The sequence below is a fragment of the Sarcophilus harrisii genome, chromosome 2 (assembly GCF_902635505.1).
Source record: "Sarcophilus harrisii chromosome 2, mSarHar1.11, whole genome shotgun sequence".
Lineage (NCBI taxonomy): Eukaryota > Metazoa > Chordata > Mammalia > Dasyuromorphia > Dasyuridae > Sarcophilus > Sarcophilus harrisii.
Genome location: NC_045427.1, coordinates 518,220,005 through 518,237,719, shown reverse-complemented (window position 1 = coordinate 518,237,719; position 17,715 = coordinate 518,220,005). Strand labels below are relative to the sequence as shown.

Below are 17,715 nucleotides of genomic sequence, written 5' to 3'. Positions count from 1 at the left end.
TTATGTTTTGCAAAAAATATTTATTACTTCACAGTGGACACTTCCCTCCCTCCCCTTCTACCCCAAGAGGAATACTTCAAAACTTCAAAATAAAGAAGTACAATTGAGTAAACAAGCTGACCTGTTGACTATGTCTGACCATAAACACCCCATTTCACACCTGCAGCCCTCCACCTCTACAGAGAGGAGAGAGCCATGTTTCCCTACTAGAATTCTGAAGTCAGGACCATCAGTGCATGGATCAGAGACCTGATATGCTTCAGGGTAGTTTTCCGGCACATCATTGAATCATTGTGTAACTTGTTTTCATGCAAATCTTCCCAAGTTTCGCTGAATTTTCTTTCATCATTTCCTTTTTCACTGAGATATTTCATTATGTTCACAAAGAGCAGCTGCTCTCCAGTTAATGGAGAATAGTGCCATTCTTGGTTTTTCCCCCTTTCCTTCTATCTACAAAAGATTCTGGTAGTCAGGGTTGGGAGGGAGGGGGTTGCTGCCTATTGCACACAAGGGGAGGGCATGGCAGAGGTGGGAATAAGTGCGGTAGGTATGGAACAGTGAGCCTGGGTTGGCTAGAGCAGAGTTCCTATAAAGCAATAGTGAGAGACGAGGTTGGATAAATTACTAAACAAACTGTGTTTCGTGTAGTGACCAAGCGAGGAAGATGTTGGATTGACTCCTGTATTCCTGACTCAGGCCAGTTCTTCCACTTGAGCCACGTCTCCAGATGTTCCCATGTCATTTGTAATGGGACTGACTTGGCACCTAAGCCAACGACTTCTTGAATTGAACCTCAGCTGCCACATATAACGTGTTTTGCTTTGCATGTGGTTATGCAAGGGGATGAAGCCAAGGCGATGTCATATCCTAATAAAGGCAGGCGAGCCTGTGCTTTTTGCACACCCAGAGACCAGACATTGCCGAGTCACCCTTCTTTACGCACAACTGAAGAGACTGGCTTTCGGTGTGGTTTCCAAAAGAAGGAGGGGGGAGAGTCACCTTCATTTTGCTAGAATAATTCAGATGAGGGAGGACAGGCATGGGTTTACTTGTTGAAATCTAGAGCTGGGCATCTTGACACCATTGATTTTTAGTGCTTTCCCTCGCTGGCAGTGTGGACAACATCTGGAATGCATAGAAAGCCTTCCTGAGTGAAATACTAAGTGACCACTTGGAGCCTACAGCTATAAAATATTGGCACAGAAGACGTCTACTAACCAACATATGTCATATTTGTTCTATCTCTTCCTTCTTACCTCAAAAGCAATTCTTCATTTTTGAAGAATGGTTATTTTTCTAGAAATACATTAAAAAAAACCCTTTTGGGAATAGTGGTTGCATTTTGTCTCCTCTTCCCATCTTCTCATCTCTTAATCCCTTTTTTCTAATTCCCTTCATCCTCTTCTTCCCTTCAGTGTATTTAAAGGGTACTGCTGTCCATATGAAGCACTTGCCAAAGTAGGAAATTATTTTCACAATTATATAAAACAGCACTAGAGAGCACCTCCCTGCCCCATTAATCTTTGCTTGAAGGTGCCTATGAGAAAATCAATTTAGATGGTACTTTAATTATCAGCTACAAGTTACACAATGGTTTTCTAAGTGGTCGATGTGCGAAGAATTAGACACAGCCAGAGTTGTCTGGTCTATCCATAGTAGGACTACATTCAAATCATTCCAGACCATTCTCATAGCCCTCACAGACAAATACAGAAAAAAGTCAGACTGCTTGATATACCTCCTTTCAAGAAGAATTTAAATCAGCCCACTCTTTTCTTCCTTTTTTTCTTCAAGCCTTTGTCCCCAATCATCAGTTCCATTCTTTTTTTTTTCTTTTTTTTTGCTGAGGCAATTGGGGTTAAGTGACTTGCCCAGGGTCACATAGCTAGGAAGTTTTTAAGTGTCTGAAGCCACATTTGAACTTGGGTCCTTCTGACTTCAGGGCTGATGCTCTATCCACTGCACCACCCAGCTGCTCCATCAGTTCCATTCTTTAAAAATCATCATAGTGGCAAAATTAGGCTCTTGCATTTTTTATCAGTTTATCGAAAGACATCACTTATGTCCCTTGAGTTTGGGAGGTATTATATTAAGAGAAAACATCTACTGAGTAACTCCATCTAGTACTCCTCCCTTAGTGGACATCATAAGTATTTAGACTTCAGGGAGATTTATATAGTACTTGGAATTTAGATATTAGGGAGATTATATACTGAGTCCCCGCAGAAAAAGTCAAATACTTCCCAAGTTTACCATGGTCTAAACTAGTGGTAGTGTTACGTGCATTCTGCTATTCATTCATCTAACAACAACAAAAAATGGATATTTAATTTTTTATGTTCAAATTTTATGCTAATTACCATAGGAGATTTAAATAAAAGGATAAAACATAGACCCTGCCCTCAAGACATGAATAGGTGAGTCTATCATACAGGAAATACAAGGTAATATAGAATGGCTGATACATATATATATATATATATATATATATATATATATATATATTAGGACTCTAGGAGTTCAGAGGAAGATGTTCATTTTATCATCATAGGGTTGGTAGGCATTGAATGAAATTGTCATAAGTAATTTTGTAAAAAATAAGGAACTTTACATACTTTCTAGGAACAAATGAGTGATATTCAAGACATAGAAGTACAGTATTACTTTATTAAACTGTGACTTTAAGAGTAAGGTTTTTTTGTTTGTGAAATCTAATTAGGGATAGGAGAAATGGATTTAGATTTGTGTGTGTGTATGTTTGTGTGCGCGCCTGCACACGCGTGCGCAAGTGAGTTCATCATCACATTCCAGTGTGATCACCCAGTTATATGCCTTCTACGGGAGTTTTGTGAGTTTTTTGAAACCTGAGATTGGGATTGGGATTTCCAGATGCCTGTCGATAGTGTTTAGTACATCATGCAGGCCAACCAATCAAAAGCTGTGGTTGTGGATAATTGCGAGAACTGTTGTCCCACTTGGCTTCTAATCCAACCTTTGGCTGACTGGGTGCGTGGGTATGGTGACCATATGTTCTGTATTTTCTGGGACAGTCCAAATTTCAAGTAGGGAAAAGTATATTTTTACTGGGTCTTTGCAAAGAGAATATCTTTTGTCTGACCATGTGTTCTGACTTTTGGCTTGGAAAAATATGGTCCCTGTATGTTTGGGCTGCTGAATAGGAGAATGTGTTTCCAACTAACCTTCATATTGCTTTTGTCAGCAGTGAACAATTAGAATTCACTTTTGTGGGTGTAAGAAAAATATCTTACAGTTAGAACTGCAGAGATCATGTATTCTGAGCTCCTTTGTAATGTGTGTTAAATGTTCAAAGACAGCCCTATTGTGACCTCAAATAATTCAAGTCATCTGGCAACTCATTAAGCATCTATAATGTGCTAAGAAATGTGCTAGATTCCAGGGACACACAGACAAGTATAGAATTGTCTTTCTCCAATAGGATCTTATATTTTACTTGCAGGAAAAGACTATATGCATAGATAAGTAAATCTTAGTTAAGTAAAATAAGCAAATATGTTATATCTACATACTCCTAGGAGTGGGGTGGAGAGGGGAAGATGATGAGATGATGGGTGTCTGGATGGGCACTGGAAGTGACAAATTTTGACTTCTTAGGAAAGGGGGAAAATGAAGAGTTTTAGAGGGTGAATTGTTGCAACAAATAAGTACACACGTGTATATTCATGTATTTGTACATACATATTACAAGGTATTGGGAGTGGTGCATGTGGGATGCTAACAGTTGGGAAGATCATTAAAGGGTTTATAGAAAAGGTATCTCAAGTCTTGGTGCCATTTTAAGCTTTAATAAAAGTCTTGATCCCATTTTAAGCTTTGGTACCTTAAAATGGCACCATGACTTATTGAAATACCTATAGAAATTGGCATTTGCATAGAGCTATATTCTAAGAGATTGAAGGGAGAAGGGACAACATTCTAGGTAATGGGGACAATCTGCATGAAAACATGGAGACTGGAGATAGGTTGTTGTGTATGGAGAACAGTGGTCAGTTCAGCTTGGTTGAAACAGAGTGTTTTGAGGCAGAGCAATGTGGAATAACTCTTAAAAGAGAGATAACACTGTTTTGCTTTTTTTCAGGTTCTCCAAACTTATCTCCAAATCCTATGTCCCCCGCACACAATAATTTGGGTAAGTATTTCTTCCTTCCTTGATTTCTGCTAAGATGAATTGACTCCCGCTGACTGGCTAGGGAGAGCCATAGTGATGAAAGGCTCATGTACTCTGCCCCAGTGCAATCGTTTTTTATCGATTGCCATGAAGGTTTCTAATTACGGTCTTGCATAGAATGGGAAAATTGAGAACTGGGATTCTAGGAAAGAAAACCATATGTTGGGCTATATTTCTCTTGGGCATAATGAATTGACTATCTCCCAAACTTAAAGAACCACAGTGGGTAGGTGCAGTCAGACAAGTGGAGGTATGTGGTTTGGTGCTTACTTTCTTGTAATCCCACAAACTGTTTTTCTCTTTTTCTTCTTCCTTTTCCTCTTCTTCTCCCACCTCTTTCTCCTCTTCTTCCTCTCTACCTTCTCCTCCCCAACAGCCGTTAAGAAGCTATTCCAGATCGTTTAGACAAGCCCCTATAATCCCAACAGCCCTCTCTCTTTCTATTAGGGTGCAAGCATTTTTAAATATCCTTTTTCATGTACATGATAGAACCTACCACACATGGGGAGCCTGCCTGAAAAACAGACTGAACTAAGTCTGATCCAAGGGCACTAATCAAATGTGATATCACTTCACTTAGGCCTCAGAAAGGATATTGATGTTTATGTTGTGAAGATTTAGATCTGGAGTTCTTAATCTGGACTCATAGATCTAAGATTTGATGGGTCGATTTCAAAGGGTCTCTGAATTTGGATGGGAAAAGGAAATCTTTATTTTTATTAATCTCTAAAATTTAGCATTTCCTTCAATACTTATAAAAAATAACAAACATGCTTCTGAGAAGATTCCTGTATATGGGCTTCACCAAAGAGTGCCCAAGAGGAGCATGATACACAGAAAGGATAAGAATCTTTGGTTTAGAGGTGGGAGATAAATTCCAGGGGAACCAGTTTATTAGATGTTTTTAAACAAGCAAGAGAGAATTTTCTTTGTATTTCAGTTGGAGGGGGCCTTTTGTTCCAAGTTTAGAGACTTGGTTACTCTGGTCTTTGGAACTCAATTGAAATCAAATTCATCACGTTATTAATCATGGGAGATGGGAGAGGGGGAAAACTTAATATTTGTAACAGAGACAGTTGGGAGAAAATTAAAAACCAGACAATGGAAGAAAGAGGTTAAAGGGGGAGAGGGAAAAGGCAGAGTAAATGAAGGTAAATACAGATGTGTATTTCTTTTAATCCAACTCTCCCCACGCAAATACTTTAAAAAAAGGTTTAAGGCAAGTTGTAAAATATGACAGGGATATGGTTTAACTTCTTTGTGTAAATGATTTCATTGTTAGTGTTGGGCGTTGCACAGGGAAAATCAAATTCCTGATGTGAAAGGACTGTAAGAATTATTAAAAACAAACTCTCCCAACTAGAAGCTATCTTATGCCCATGAAATTAAAGACAGAGATTGTGAACTCAACTCTTTGCTTCTAGTCTTTAAGTCTTGCTGTTTTAATTTTAAGTCTTGAATATTTAACACTATGCGTGGAGACCAGTTCTTTAAGAAAGAAAAACATTTTAGCAAGTTGGCCCTGGCTCACCAGTGTTTGGGGTTTTATTTAGCACTCACCACAGCACCTGACACATAGTAGGTTCTTAATAAGTGTTTGTTGACTTTTTAAATAGCTATAATTAAAAAGGCATTTCTTTTCTTGGGAGCAACTGGGAGGATTGTGATACCCACTGAGTGATTTATAGATCATTTTTCCTAACTATATCCTGACATAGTTCCAAAGAAGGAATTAATTTGAACTTCCCTTCATAAGATGCAGAAAGGAAAATTGAGTTATAGAAGGAAAATCATTTAAAATGCTAGAATTGGAGGGGACTTGGTGACATCTTGTCTAATATTTCTCCAACTCTTTGTTTTTTGGAACTCCTGGGTGCTACACATCAGTGAAAGGGGTTTTGAAAAGGAAAAGAAATGTTATTGAAAAGTAGTCCCATGTAGCATGTGTGTTCAGTTCATGTGAAAAATCATAAAAGATTAGTCTAAGCTGGTCATATGACCAAAAAGTTGATTTCTTATAGGCCTAGAATCATTCAGTTCATTAAATAATGTATAAAGCAAAATCATTATATTATATATTATATTATTGCATCACAATACATATCAACCTGAGTTCATAAACTAATTGATTCTATTTCTTTTCTTTTAAAAAAAAATGTTAAAAATGTTTTTGTCTGAATGCTGCTTATGGACAAGGCAGTTAGGTAAACTTAGGAAAAGAGACAAGAAAGGAAAGATTATTAAAATCAAGATTCTTATAATGAAATAAATATAGTGCTTCAAGGAGAGTATAATAAATCCTGAAAAAAAAACCATTTTTATGGGTTTCATTGTTCTGCTATTTCTAATTTGGGCTTTCCTTGGTTGATCCTGAGGTCCAGCAAAGCTGTATTGCCAGATTTTTAAAAAATAGTTAAAAAGAGGAGATGAAAAGATGCATGTGTTGGGTAGAACTTAGTGTCCTGGTGGATGTCTGAATGATCATTGGAACAGTCTCTAAAAGAAAGGGAAAAACAAAGACTTTTATAGAGCAAATTGTTGCAACAAATATTGTTCCCAATTATAAAACATTTTCTTGATTGCTAACATATCTTTTTCACTCATCAAGAGATTTATAATATTGTTAAATTCAGAATAACATTACAGAAGGTTCTCTAACAATTAGCGTGTTATCTGGATGACCTCTAAGATCCTGTCCAGCTCTGAATTATGATTCTATGACCTTATCTGTGTGTCCTACTCGTGGCTTGAAAATTGTACTCTGTATTAAGATCACAAAATCATAGGTTAAAAGTCATCCAATCAGACTCCTTTGTTTTACAGGTAAAGAAAATAGGTTAAGAGGTTTGCCCAGAGTCACACAGCTACTAAGTGTCTGAGTCAGGCTTCCAACCCCATGTCTTTCTGGCTCCAAATCCAGTGCTTTCTCCACTACACTGGTCATTACAAGCTTCATATGTACATTTTTACATGTGCAAATTTTTTATCCTCAAAGAAATACATGGTACAGAAAGTGGATTAGATGACATTTTCCCTGTCAAATACTCAAAGGCATCCTGCTACTTACTAGGAGTTTCAAACTTGAATTCTGTAGATGTCTATTAAGTTTCTACTTTGTATGTAGTTTGTTGTAGGAGTTTTAGTCTTACACAGTGATGCTCATGACATTTCTGTCCTTTCCATTTGCTTTCTTCTCTTCAACGGGACCACAAGTTGTCAGTTATTTTTATGAGGGGTGAGGGAAAATGCAGTTTTCCTAGTCTATCCTGGTTATTGCTCTCCTTCATCAGTGTGCTAGTAAATGTTTAACAAGCAGGTCTCCAGAGAGAAAATAAGCATGAAACACTAAAATTTAATTTGCATTAGCACCATTTTCTTCATCACTTCCAACTTAGACAATCAACAAAACAATAAGCCAAGCTCTAGATTTGTAGAGTTGCTCATTTCCAGGATACAACTAGAAACTTAAGTCAAATTTCAATATCTAGTTTAAAGTAGCTTAAGCCCATTCTTAGCACCTATCTCTGTTCTGACTGTTCACCCAGCATCTCCACTTGACTGAATCACAACGAGCTGTGTGACATCACACTACTTTGTAAGGAAACTGAAAGGTTGGTGATCTCAGGAGAGTGTTTTCAGAAATCTAGCAACAAGCCTTGAAGCATAGTAGATGCAGGTTTGTCTGATTGGATTGAAGATGAGGAAATGGCATGTGATTTTCCTGTTGTCTTACAAAATTGGGGTATATGTGTGTGAAAGAGAAAGAGATCGAGAGACAGAGAGAATGAATATGTGCATTCCAGATTTTCTAGAATGTATAATTGAGGAGAAAAATGGGGGAGAAAGGAGGAAGATTAATGATCTTGTCTAAGAAAATTCTTTCAGGTGAATAAGTTACTCCCTGGCTATACCTTGGGAAACTTAGGGATGCGCATTAATGCTTCAAACAAATTTAGGTATCATTTAATATCCTGAAGCAGCAATTTATTAGTGATGTAAAGGTATTAGTGCATCTAGCCAGAGGCCTTCAGGATCCAATGAAGAGCTTACTCACTTTTTAGGAAAAACTCCGATGGGGGGTCTCCTTTATATAAGAACTCCCATTTTGGCTCTTTGCAAACATAACTGAGAATAGGTGCTTAGAAGATTTGACACTTAATGGTACAAATGGGATGGGGTTTGGGGAGGTGGAGGGAAGAACAGTATGTGAACTTCTGGGCAAGTTATTGGATTTCTTCAAGCTTTTGCTAGATAAATTAGTGTTAGATTCCAAGCATGAAAGTGGCTGATCATGTTACCTTTTTTTTTTTTTTTTTTTTTAAACCATCTCTTCTGCTAAATTTGGCTTCTCTCCTTGGCCCACTGGTTCCTTTAGATTTTTACATTATATGTGTTTCCCTCCTTTCCTCCTCCCTCTTTATCCCTCTCATTCCCAACTGGATTTAGTTCATTTACAGATGTTTTTAATAGAAGTTTCAGTTGCCAAGTATTGCCTTCTGGGTTTTCTTCTTTTTTTCTTCTTCTTTAAACAAAACAGAAAGTATGCCAGTGCAGAGCTGATCTCAATATTGAGGTCATTCAGTAAGTTTAATCTGGCAGAGAGCCAGCCCTAAATTAAGGAACTCTGTTGTTCCCAATGGAGAAGTCATGTGATCTCTGCTCTAGAGAGTGCTTAGGTGGCTCATTGTTGATGCTATAGATGACTAGACCTATGCCCATCCTAAACACTTCTGCTTTGGGAGAATAAATGAGCATCACTGGGGCACAAATGGACAGACAGAAGAGGGAAAAGCTGTGGGCTGCAAGTCAGTCTATAAGTAGCCAGAAGTATTTGGAAGATAATTTGGAAAGATGGAAGGAGGGTGTTGGAGAAAAGAAAAATTCATCATGGGTACTCAGGGATAACAACTAAGTGTCTGGGAGCAGTACTTCTCTAGGAATCTGGTCATGTTTCGAAATAGAGGTTAACTAACCTAAATAACGCTATCTCAAAAGCAGCTGTCAAACTTTTCTTTGGCTCGACTACACAGCTCCCCAGAACTGGCATCTTCCTAATTAAGTGTCAAGCTCCTGCATTACAAATGTTTTCCACTAGTTGCTTTGATACGATGTTGTGTTGTCTGTTCAACATGTCTTTGGGAGATGCAGGGATGTTTGGCGGAGACCTCAGATCTGCCTGGGAGGGCCCCCTGACTCAAGCTGCTGTTATGATGAGCTCTGAATTCTGAAATGTCTTAGGCTGTTGGTCCTCCAAACTAGCATTGATGAGGGATATTGTTTCAGTATTGGGTCAAGCAAGAAAGCAGGCATAGGCAGGTTTTTTGACTTTTTTTTCCCGTCTTTAATAAAGTTCATTGGCAGTGAGGAATTAATTATTTTTCCCCTCCCACCACTGACCAAAAGCACGTTCCATTATAGAGGCTAGGCCAGTAGAGGCAATCTGTTTAATAGAATTGGAGATTTCAGATTGATTTTAAAGATACTTAAACTTGGCTAAGAAGCACAAAACCACAAGATTATAGAGCTGGAAGGGACCTGAGAAAGGCCACTCATTTCCTTTTATGATTAGCACACTGAGCCCTGAAAAGATGAAATGATGGCTGTAGGTCATATACCCAGCAAGAGGCAAAGTTAGGAAGAGAACCAAGTCAGGTGAAATGGAAATTCTCTTCTTCCTCCCTCCTCTCTATGATGTCTGTCCTTCATGGAATTGGACTACTTTGAATGTTAGACTGGTCATTTTTTAAGTTTATACTTAAGCCACTAGCCACTAGCTATTTTAAATTAAATTTCCAAACAATAAAATCTACATATTGGTAAACAAATAGCTTAGAAAGTCACTTATCTCATCATGATCCTAAAATAACAACTTATATGTTTGACATATTCTCTATAGAGCCAACTAGGTTCATTCTCTGGAAACCAGACCACTAGGTTCCAGGGATGTTGTTGTTGCCTCCTTCTTCACAGAGGGCTAACAGAGGACGAGTTCCTTTCCCTCTGTCCCTATTTCTTAGACTTGCCTTGTTCCCAGTGGAGGGAGTCTGATCCTGAGCAATATCACAGAACTCTGATTATCTTACTTTATCATTAGGTGTTCTTACCCTGGTTCCTTGGATTCCCAAAGGATCTATGGATAGAATTCAAAGGGTCCATAAACTTGGATGGGAAAATAGAATTACATCTTTTTAAAATAGAATTGATTTTCTTTGTAATCCCATGTTTTATTTCATGCATTTAAAAATTTCTGAGGAGTATATTTCCTTCACTAGACTATCAAAGGAGTTCATAACACAAAAAAAGATTAAGAACCTCCATCTTATATCACAACCGTGTCACTTTACTCTATCCTATGGAATGGAACAAGGATGACTCTATATTTTCCATATTGATACCATGGAAAGAACAGACATATCCAGGGCCATAAAGTCAGTATCAGAATGTATGAATGAATCAATAAACAATTTATTAAACTTACAGGCATTGAATGTGCAAAAATAAAAATGAAACCATTCTTCCCCTCAAGGAGCTTATATTCAAGGGAAACAGCACGCTCCAAATGAGAGCCATTTTTTTCTAACTCATATACTTTTCCTCATTCGTGTCATGAAATTTTAGGTCTACTGATTTGATTGGAGTCATCAATTGAGCTAAAAATGAAATTGCTCATCTTTAGTTGGCAATTCATGAAGCCATAGCAACCATGTAGCTGAGCCATCTACTCAAACCCTAATTAGTTTGGAATGTTTTTCCGAATCAGACTTTTTAATTTTTTAAAGTTTTTAAGGGGGTCAGGCTTATGCTCTAGTCCAGTTATTTCCTCCAGAGTAAGAGTGTGCTGTAGGAGGCAGAGAAGAAGACTTAAAAATTAGCTCCTGAATCTCAGGGTGAAATTCTTTTGTTCTTTCGTGTGTGGGCCACCATCACAGAATCGGGAGCTATAGCATAGAGAACCTAAATGTTACATAAGATAAGACAAACCTTTCATGGAACCTGTATAAAAAACACTACTGTAATACATAAAAATTTTGCAGTGACCTTAGACTGGTAGATTTAGAATAAAATCTATTACAGATCTAGTTTACCTGGATTTCAACAAAGCACTTGTTCAAATCATGATATCTTTATGGACAGGATGAAATGTCACAGGACAAATAACCATACAATTATTTGAATTTAGAGCTAGTAAATGACTGGATTTAAAGAATAGTTGTTATCCAGTTCATGTCACTTTGGAAAGAAATCTTTAGTGAACTGTGTCATGCATCATATTGAACATTTTTATCAATGGTTTGAGATAAAGACACAGATGGCAGACTTATCCAAAATGCAGATGCCACAAAGCTTTACGGGATAGCTAACACATTAGATGACAGTCAGTATCCAGAGAGGGAGAAAAACAGGCTAGAGTGTTGGTCCAAGTTAAATAAGAAGTTGAATAACAATAAATGCAAAGTCCTCTATTTGATTGAAGAAAACTTAAGTATGAAGTGGGGACTTACCAGTTGATCTGAAAATGATTGTAGGCATTTTTGTGTATTCAAAACTCAATATGAGTCAGCAGTCAAATGGGAAAGCAGTACTCAACACACACACACACACACACACACACACACGCACACACACACACACAATCTGAGGCTGCATTATGAGATGTATGATGTCCAGAATAAGGAAGGTGAGAGTTTCATACTCTGCCCTCGTCATACAACATTTGAAATACTGTATTCAGTTGTGGGTGCCATAGTTTATAAAGGACGATGGTAAGTTGGGAGATGATGAGTATAATGAAGGACTTCAAAGTTATATCAATGTGAGGATCAATTTAAGAGAAGACTAAGGATTTTGAGAATATTAAGGTGTGGATGTGATAGTTGTCTTCAGACATTTGAAGGACTATCATGGAGAAAAGGGAATAAACTTGTTCTACTTGGCCTAGAACAAAAAATTTTGGAAATGTATATTTAGACCAAATTTAAGGAAAATTTCCTTAATAGTGAGAGCTCTCCAAAAATAGAATGGGAAACCTTGGAATCTAGCAAGCTTCCCCTCACTTAAAAATCTTCTATTCAAGATTTGGATGCTCACCATTTGTCAGTGATGTCATAGTGAGGATTTTTGTAGTAGGGATCCTACTGAATAGTTAGCACTTCAAAAGAAATGTAAGCTATAGCCCAGGTTTTCAAGGAACCAACTATGTTGTATATGTGTATAAGGCTATCCCAGAGAACATTTTCTTATTAGAGTAGAATCTCAGGAGATCTTGTCCAACCACCACTTCTGCTGCAAACAAGTTGAATGATTGGGGCAAATAAGTCCCTGAACTTAATTCAGTCTTCTAATAGGGCTGAAGTTGGGGTTCAATCTATCTGTAAAATGAAGACATTAGACTTTATTTCTTTCTGCTCTCTCCTATTTATTCTACCAATCTTATTTGAAGCATTTGAATATTTGTTTTTTTTTTGTTTTTTTTTTTTTAATTTAATAGCCTTTTATTTACAGGATATATACATGGGTAACTTTACAGCATTAACAATTGCCAAACCTCTTGTTCCAATTTTTCACCTCTTACCCCCCCACCCTCTCCCCTAGATGGCAGGATGACCAGTAGATGTTAAATATATTAAAATATAACTTAGATACACAGTAAGTATACATGACCAAAACGTTATTTTGCTGTACAAAAAGAATCAGACTCTGAAATATTGTACAATTAGCTTGTGAAGGAAATCAAAAATGCAGGTGTGCATAAATATAGGGATTGGGAATTCAATGTAATGGTTTTTAGTCATCTCCCAGAGTTCTTTTTCTGGGCATAGCTAGTTCAGTTCATTACTGCTCCATTAGAAATGATTTGGTTGATCTTGTTGCTGAGGATGGCCTGATCCATCAGAACTGGTCATCATCTAGTATTGTTGTTGAAGTATATAATGATCTCCTGGTCCTGCTCATTTCACTCAGCATCAGTTCGTGTAAGTCTCTCCAGGCCTTTCTGAAATCATCCTGTTGGTCATTTCTTACAGAACAGTAATATTCCATAATTTTCATATACCACAATTTATTCAGCCATTCTCCAACTGATGGACATCCATTCAGTTTCCAGTTTCTAGCCACTACAAAAAGGGCTGCCACAAACATTCGTGCACATACAGGTCCCTTTCCCTTCTTTATAATCTCTTTGGGATATAATCCCAGTAGTAACACTGCTGGATCAAAGGGTATGCACAATTTGATAACTTTTTGAGCATAGTTCCAAACTACTCTCCAAAATGGTTGGATTCGTTCACAACTCCACCAACAAGCATTTGAATATTTGAATGGTTCATGCTACAAGTGTTCATAGAAGGAGGAGGACTTAAGGGGGTGCAAAAGTGGAAAAGTTCTCATGATGGATGTGAAATGAGCCAGTCTCTTAAGAATAGGTTGGATTTGGATAAGTTAGATAAGTGGAGGAGGAGGGAGCACATTCTATCCATGTGGAAGAATCAGAATGAATAAACACGTAGGGGCAATAGTTTGCTCAGTATGGCCTGGGAAAAGTTCAGAGGACAACCTGGCTAAATCAATCAATTAACAAGCATTTCACAATTGCTAATCAATCCACAGACATTTCTTAAAGTACTAAGCACTGGGATATAAAAACCAAAAGAGAGGGAGATGGACAGACAGACAATGACAATTTCTACTCTCAAGGAACTTATATCCTATTAGGTGAGACAATATATACCTATATAAGCATATACAGAAATTTAAAAAAAAAATTGGTGATTAAACACAAGACAGGGAAGGCCCTAGTAGTTGGGAAATATATAAGTATATATAAAAATATGGGGTTACTTTTTTGTGGGGAGGCACTACAGACTTTGATCAGGAACAGCTTTATATGGAGTACTTTAGCTGAGTTCTGAAGAATATAGGGATTCTTATGTGATCTTTCAAAAGAAATGACCTGAGATATATAGTACGGAACTTGATTAGGAAAAGATAATCAGAGCAGTTAGATTTCTTGTGAGCCAGAAAGGAGTATGGTTAACTTTTAGGAACTTTGGAAGGTTGATCAAGAGGCTGAATTTGAGAAGGGCTGGGATAGTTTTGCACTGATTTCTTTGAGTAACTGACATATTTTTCAGCACTAAGGATGGCATATACTTTTAATTTCTTTGATTAGGTTGACTCATTTTCTGAGATGACTCGTGCCATTAACCAGTAACCTGTTGCTTTTATGTATACCTCAAGCACTTCTTCATGTAAGAATTTCCAGGCTAAAAAATTATCTGATAAATGAGATCAATTTCTTGTCCATAATATCATTTTATATTTATAGCATGATTTATGCTTTTCAAAGAACTTTTCCTGATACTGCCTCATTTGATCTTTACAAGTTTTACATCAGGAAAGGCATTGACAAAGTATATGGAATTCTGCCTTATGTTTTATTCCCATTTCACAGATGAAGAAACTTCCCAGGAGTGTTTTGAATGAGCTGTGCATATAAGGTTGCATAGCAACTTTGTATTAGATCTGGGAGTGGAATGAAGGTCTTCTGATTTATCAAATCAGTGTTTATCAATTATCAGTGTTTGTTGTTTTCTCTGTTCTTTCTTTCATAATTAATTATAAACTTAGTTGGCAAAAAAATCCAAATGTACAAACAAAAATAAAACATTGTCCATGATCTTGTAAACTTTCCAATATATATTCACAGTTTGTTTAAAGGAAAAGTCTACTTTAATCTTAATAAGAATTACAAAATCATTCCATTTCTGTAACCCTTTTGAACTGTTGAAAAACTCCCTTTTCCTCTGAATTTTGCTATCATTATTATTAGAGTTTTTGCTTTTCTTTTCATCCTTCTCCATTACTTTGTATAAATCTCATTTTTTTTTAATGAGTGATTCTCATGGTCATATTGCTCAATGACTTGCTTTGTGTCTCTTTGTGTCTTGTGCAGATCTGCAACCTGTCACATACTGCGAGCCAGCCTTCTGGTGCTCCATCTCCTACTATGAACTGAACCAGAGGGTGGGGGAGACTTTCCATGCCTCTCAGCCTTCCATGACTGTAGATGGTTTCACTGACCCATCCAACTCGGAGCGCTTCTGTCTTGGTTTATTGTCCAATGTGAACAGGAATGCAGCTGTGGAGCTTACTCGCCGGCACATTGGTAAGCACATCCACCACTTCACTGCTTGCCTTCCCATAATAGACTGGAGCAGAGGGGCTCTTTGCTGGGGAGCAGTGGGAAGTGTGTCTCACTCATTGCTGCTTCATTGAGAAAGTACAATTCCTCTGACCAAGTTTCCTGCCTCAAACATCATGGTTCTCTGGGGATAGTCCTTCAGTTATGGTTGTCTCCACCTTTCTCTTGACCTGTTTCCCTTCTTCCACCTAAAGATATAAAATTTCTGGAAATTTTCAAGGCAGGAAACAAATGAACTTATCTTGGGGGAAGAAATAAATGATGGTGAAAATGTAAATGTGTGCAATATAGGCTGGTTTTTTTTTTTTTTTTTTTTTTTTTTTTTTTTTTTTTGTTTGGTTTGGTTTGGTTTGGTTTGGTTTGGTTTGGTTTGGTTTGGTTCTTTGAGCAGCAGGTGATGTACATGCTGTTGCAGCAAAAAAGAAATGTTCGATTTGGAGTGGAAGGCCTTGGGTGTGAATCCCAGCTCTGACACTTGGGGAAAGTCGCAACTTTCCTCGCCCTCAGTTTCCTCATCTACAGTATAAGGGAATTGGCCTCTGAGAGCCCTTCCAGCTGCAAACCTGTGAAGCTTTGACTCTTGACATAGTCACATAGTTGCAAAATATAAAAATGTATCTTGCATATGTATAATTTCATTTACTTGTAAAATTACTGTTATATTTAGAGATATGAAGGCAGACAGAAAAGAAGCCAAGTTGGGGGAAACATTTTAATATGTTTAAAAAGCATTAATTCTAAAGGGAATCTTCCCACATACTTGATTTTTTTAGGTCTTAGTGTCTCTATTTTCATTCTCCCCTCCAGCTCTTTATTTCTCAACTCAGATAGCACAGTTGCCCATCTGCTTTCCTGAAACAAGCGTACAGTTACCCCTTCCACGTTGTGACTTTCCCCATTGAGGTTTACACACACACACACACACACACACACACACACACACACGAGTAAATGCCTAAGGCTGAATTTAAACTGAGATTGTTCTGACTCCAGGACTGACCTTCTATCCACTATGCCTTCTTCTTGCTCTTAGTACCTCTACAATTTCCTTTTTTTTTTCTTTCACTTCAGTTCCTGCAGTTGCTACTTTGGCGTAAGAAATTAAACGGGAATTTGGGGAGAGTTTTGTAGAAGCCACAGACTATACACAGAGGCCAGAAAATGACACAGAAAAAGTTTAGAAATTCAGAAGTATATAATGTAGAGCTTACTTCTCTGATCTCTTCCTTATTTTTCCAAAGGAACACAAATGGTGACCCTTCTCTACAGCAGATAGAGAATATCACTAATGGTGGGGTGGGGGAAAGAGAGAGAGAGAGAGAGAGAGAGAGAGAGAGAGAGAGAGAGAGTGAGTGCACATGTTAGAGACTTTACGTAATTGGATTTGAAACAAGTTTAAAAATAGTTTGTCCATCTGGGGTGAATTTAAAACAAGATGGAAAATTGTATGTTAAGCCTATGGAAAGGTTTTTTTTTTTTTAATGGAAATTCTTTTTAAAAGTTTCCAGGGGGGTCAGGAGGGAAACATGTGTGATCAGCTGTCATTACTTAAAAGCCAAAGGTTTGGGGACCTGGGAAGTAGGGAAGGTCTGCCCAGTTTGGCAGAGATGTCCAGAAAAATCCATTCTTGTTTCTGAGCTGATTGTCTTTTGTGAACTGGCCTTCTCTTTTGCCTGAGAACTCTAAAAGTTCAGAGGGTGTTGTATAAGTTTTAGTTATGATTATAGGAAAGTCACTTTGTCTATTCTTTTCAGTCATGTTTTCAAATTGCTTCTCATCTGTTTTTCCTCTTTGAGCGGGGCAGAAGTGAAACTTAAAAGCTGGACATTTCCAAGGCATTCACGTGGTCTTTTTTTGTGGACCTTATTCAGATTCAGTGTTCTGAAGTGCCCAGGCCTTTAATTGAGTGTGAGTTGGGCAGAGAAAGTTGGGGAGTTGGAGAGTTGGGGGAGAAGTTGGAGAGTTGGAGAGAGTTGGGGAGAGTTGGGGGCTTGCCATTCTGAGTGAATATTCATGATCACAATTTGTCTTGCAGACTGATACCAAGGAGGACAGTGGCTGTGTTTTGGACACTGACCTCTGGTGCTGGGAAACCTAAATATTTCCATTGGTATTTGTTCCCTAGGGAGAGGAGTGCGGCTCTATTACATCGGAGGAGAAGTCTTTGCAGAATGCCTCAGTGACAGTGCCATTTTTGTCCAGTCCCCCAACTGTAACCAGCGTTACGGCTGGCACCCAGCAACTGTCTGCAAGATTCCACCAGGTAATCCAGCCCTTGGGATCCTCCCTGGTTACCTTCCTTATTCTG

General features: G+C 37.9%; 1 protein-coding gene across 1 annotated transcript in view; it reads left to right on the top strand.

The window, feature by feature from the left end:
• Positions 1–17,715, top strand: part of SMAD3 (SMAD family member 3) — a 159,183-nt gene that overhangs the window by 128,415 nt on the left and 13,053 nt on the right. The window contains exons 5-7 of the mRNA XM_031955335.1: positions 4,118–4,168; positions 15,159–15,371; positions 17,533–17,670. Coding sequence (XP_031811195.1) covers positions 4,118–4,168; positions 15,159–15,371; positions 17,533–17,670 — 402 coding nt within the window. The remainder of the gene's footprint in view (positions 1–4,117; positions 4,169–15,158; positions 15,372–17,532; positions 17,671–17,715) is intronic.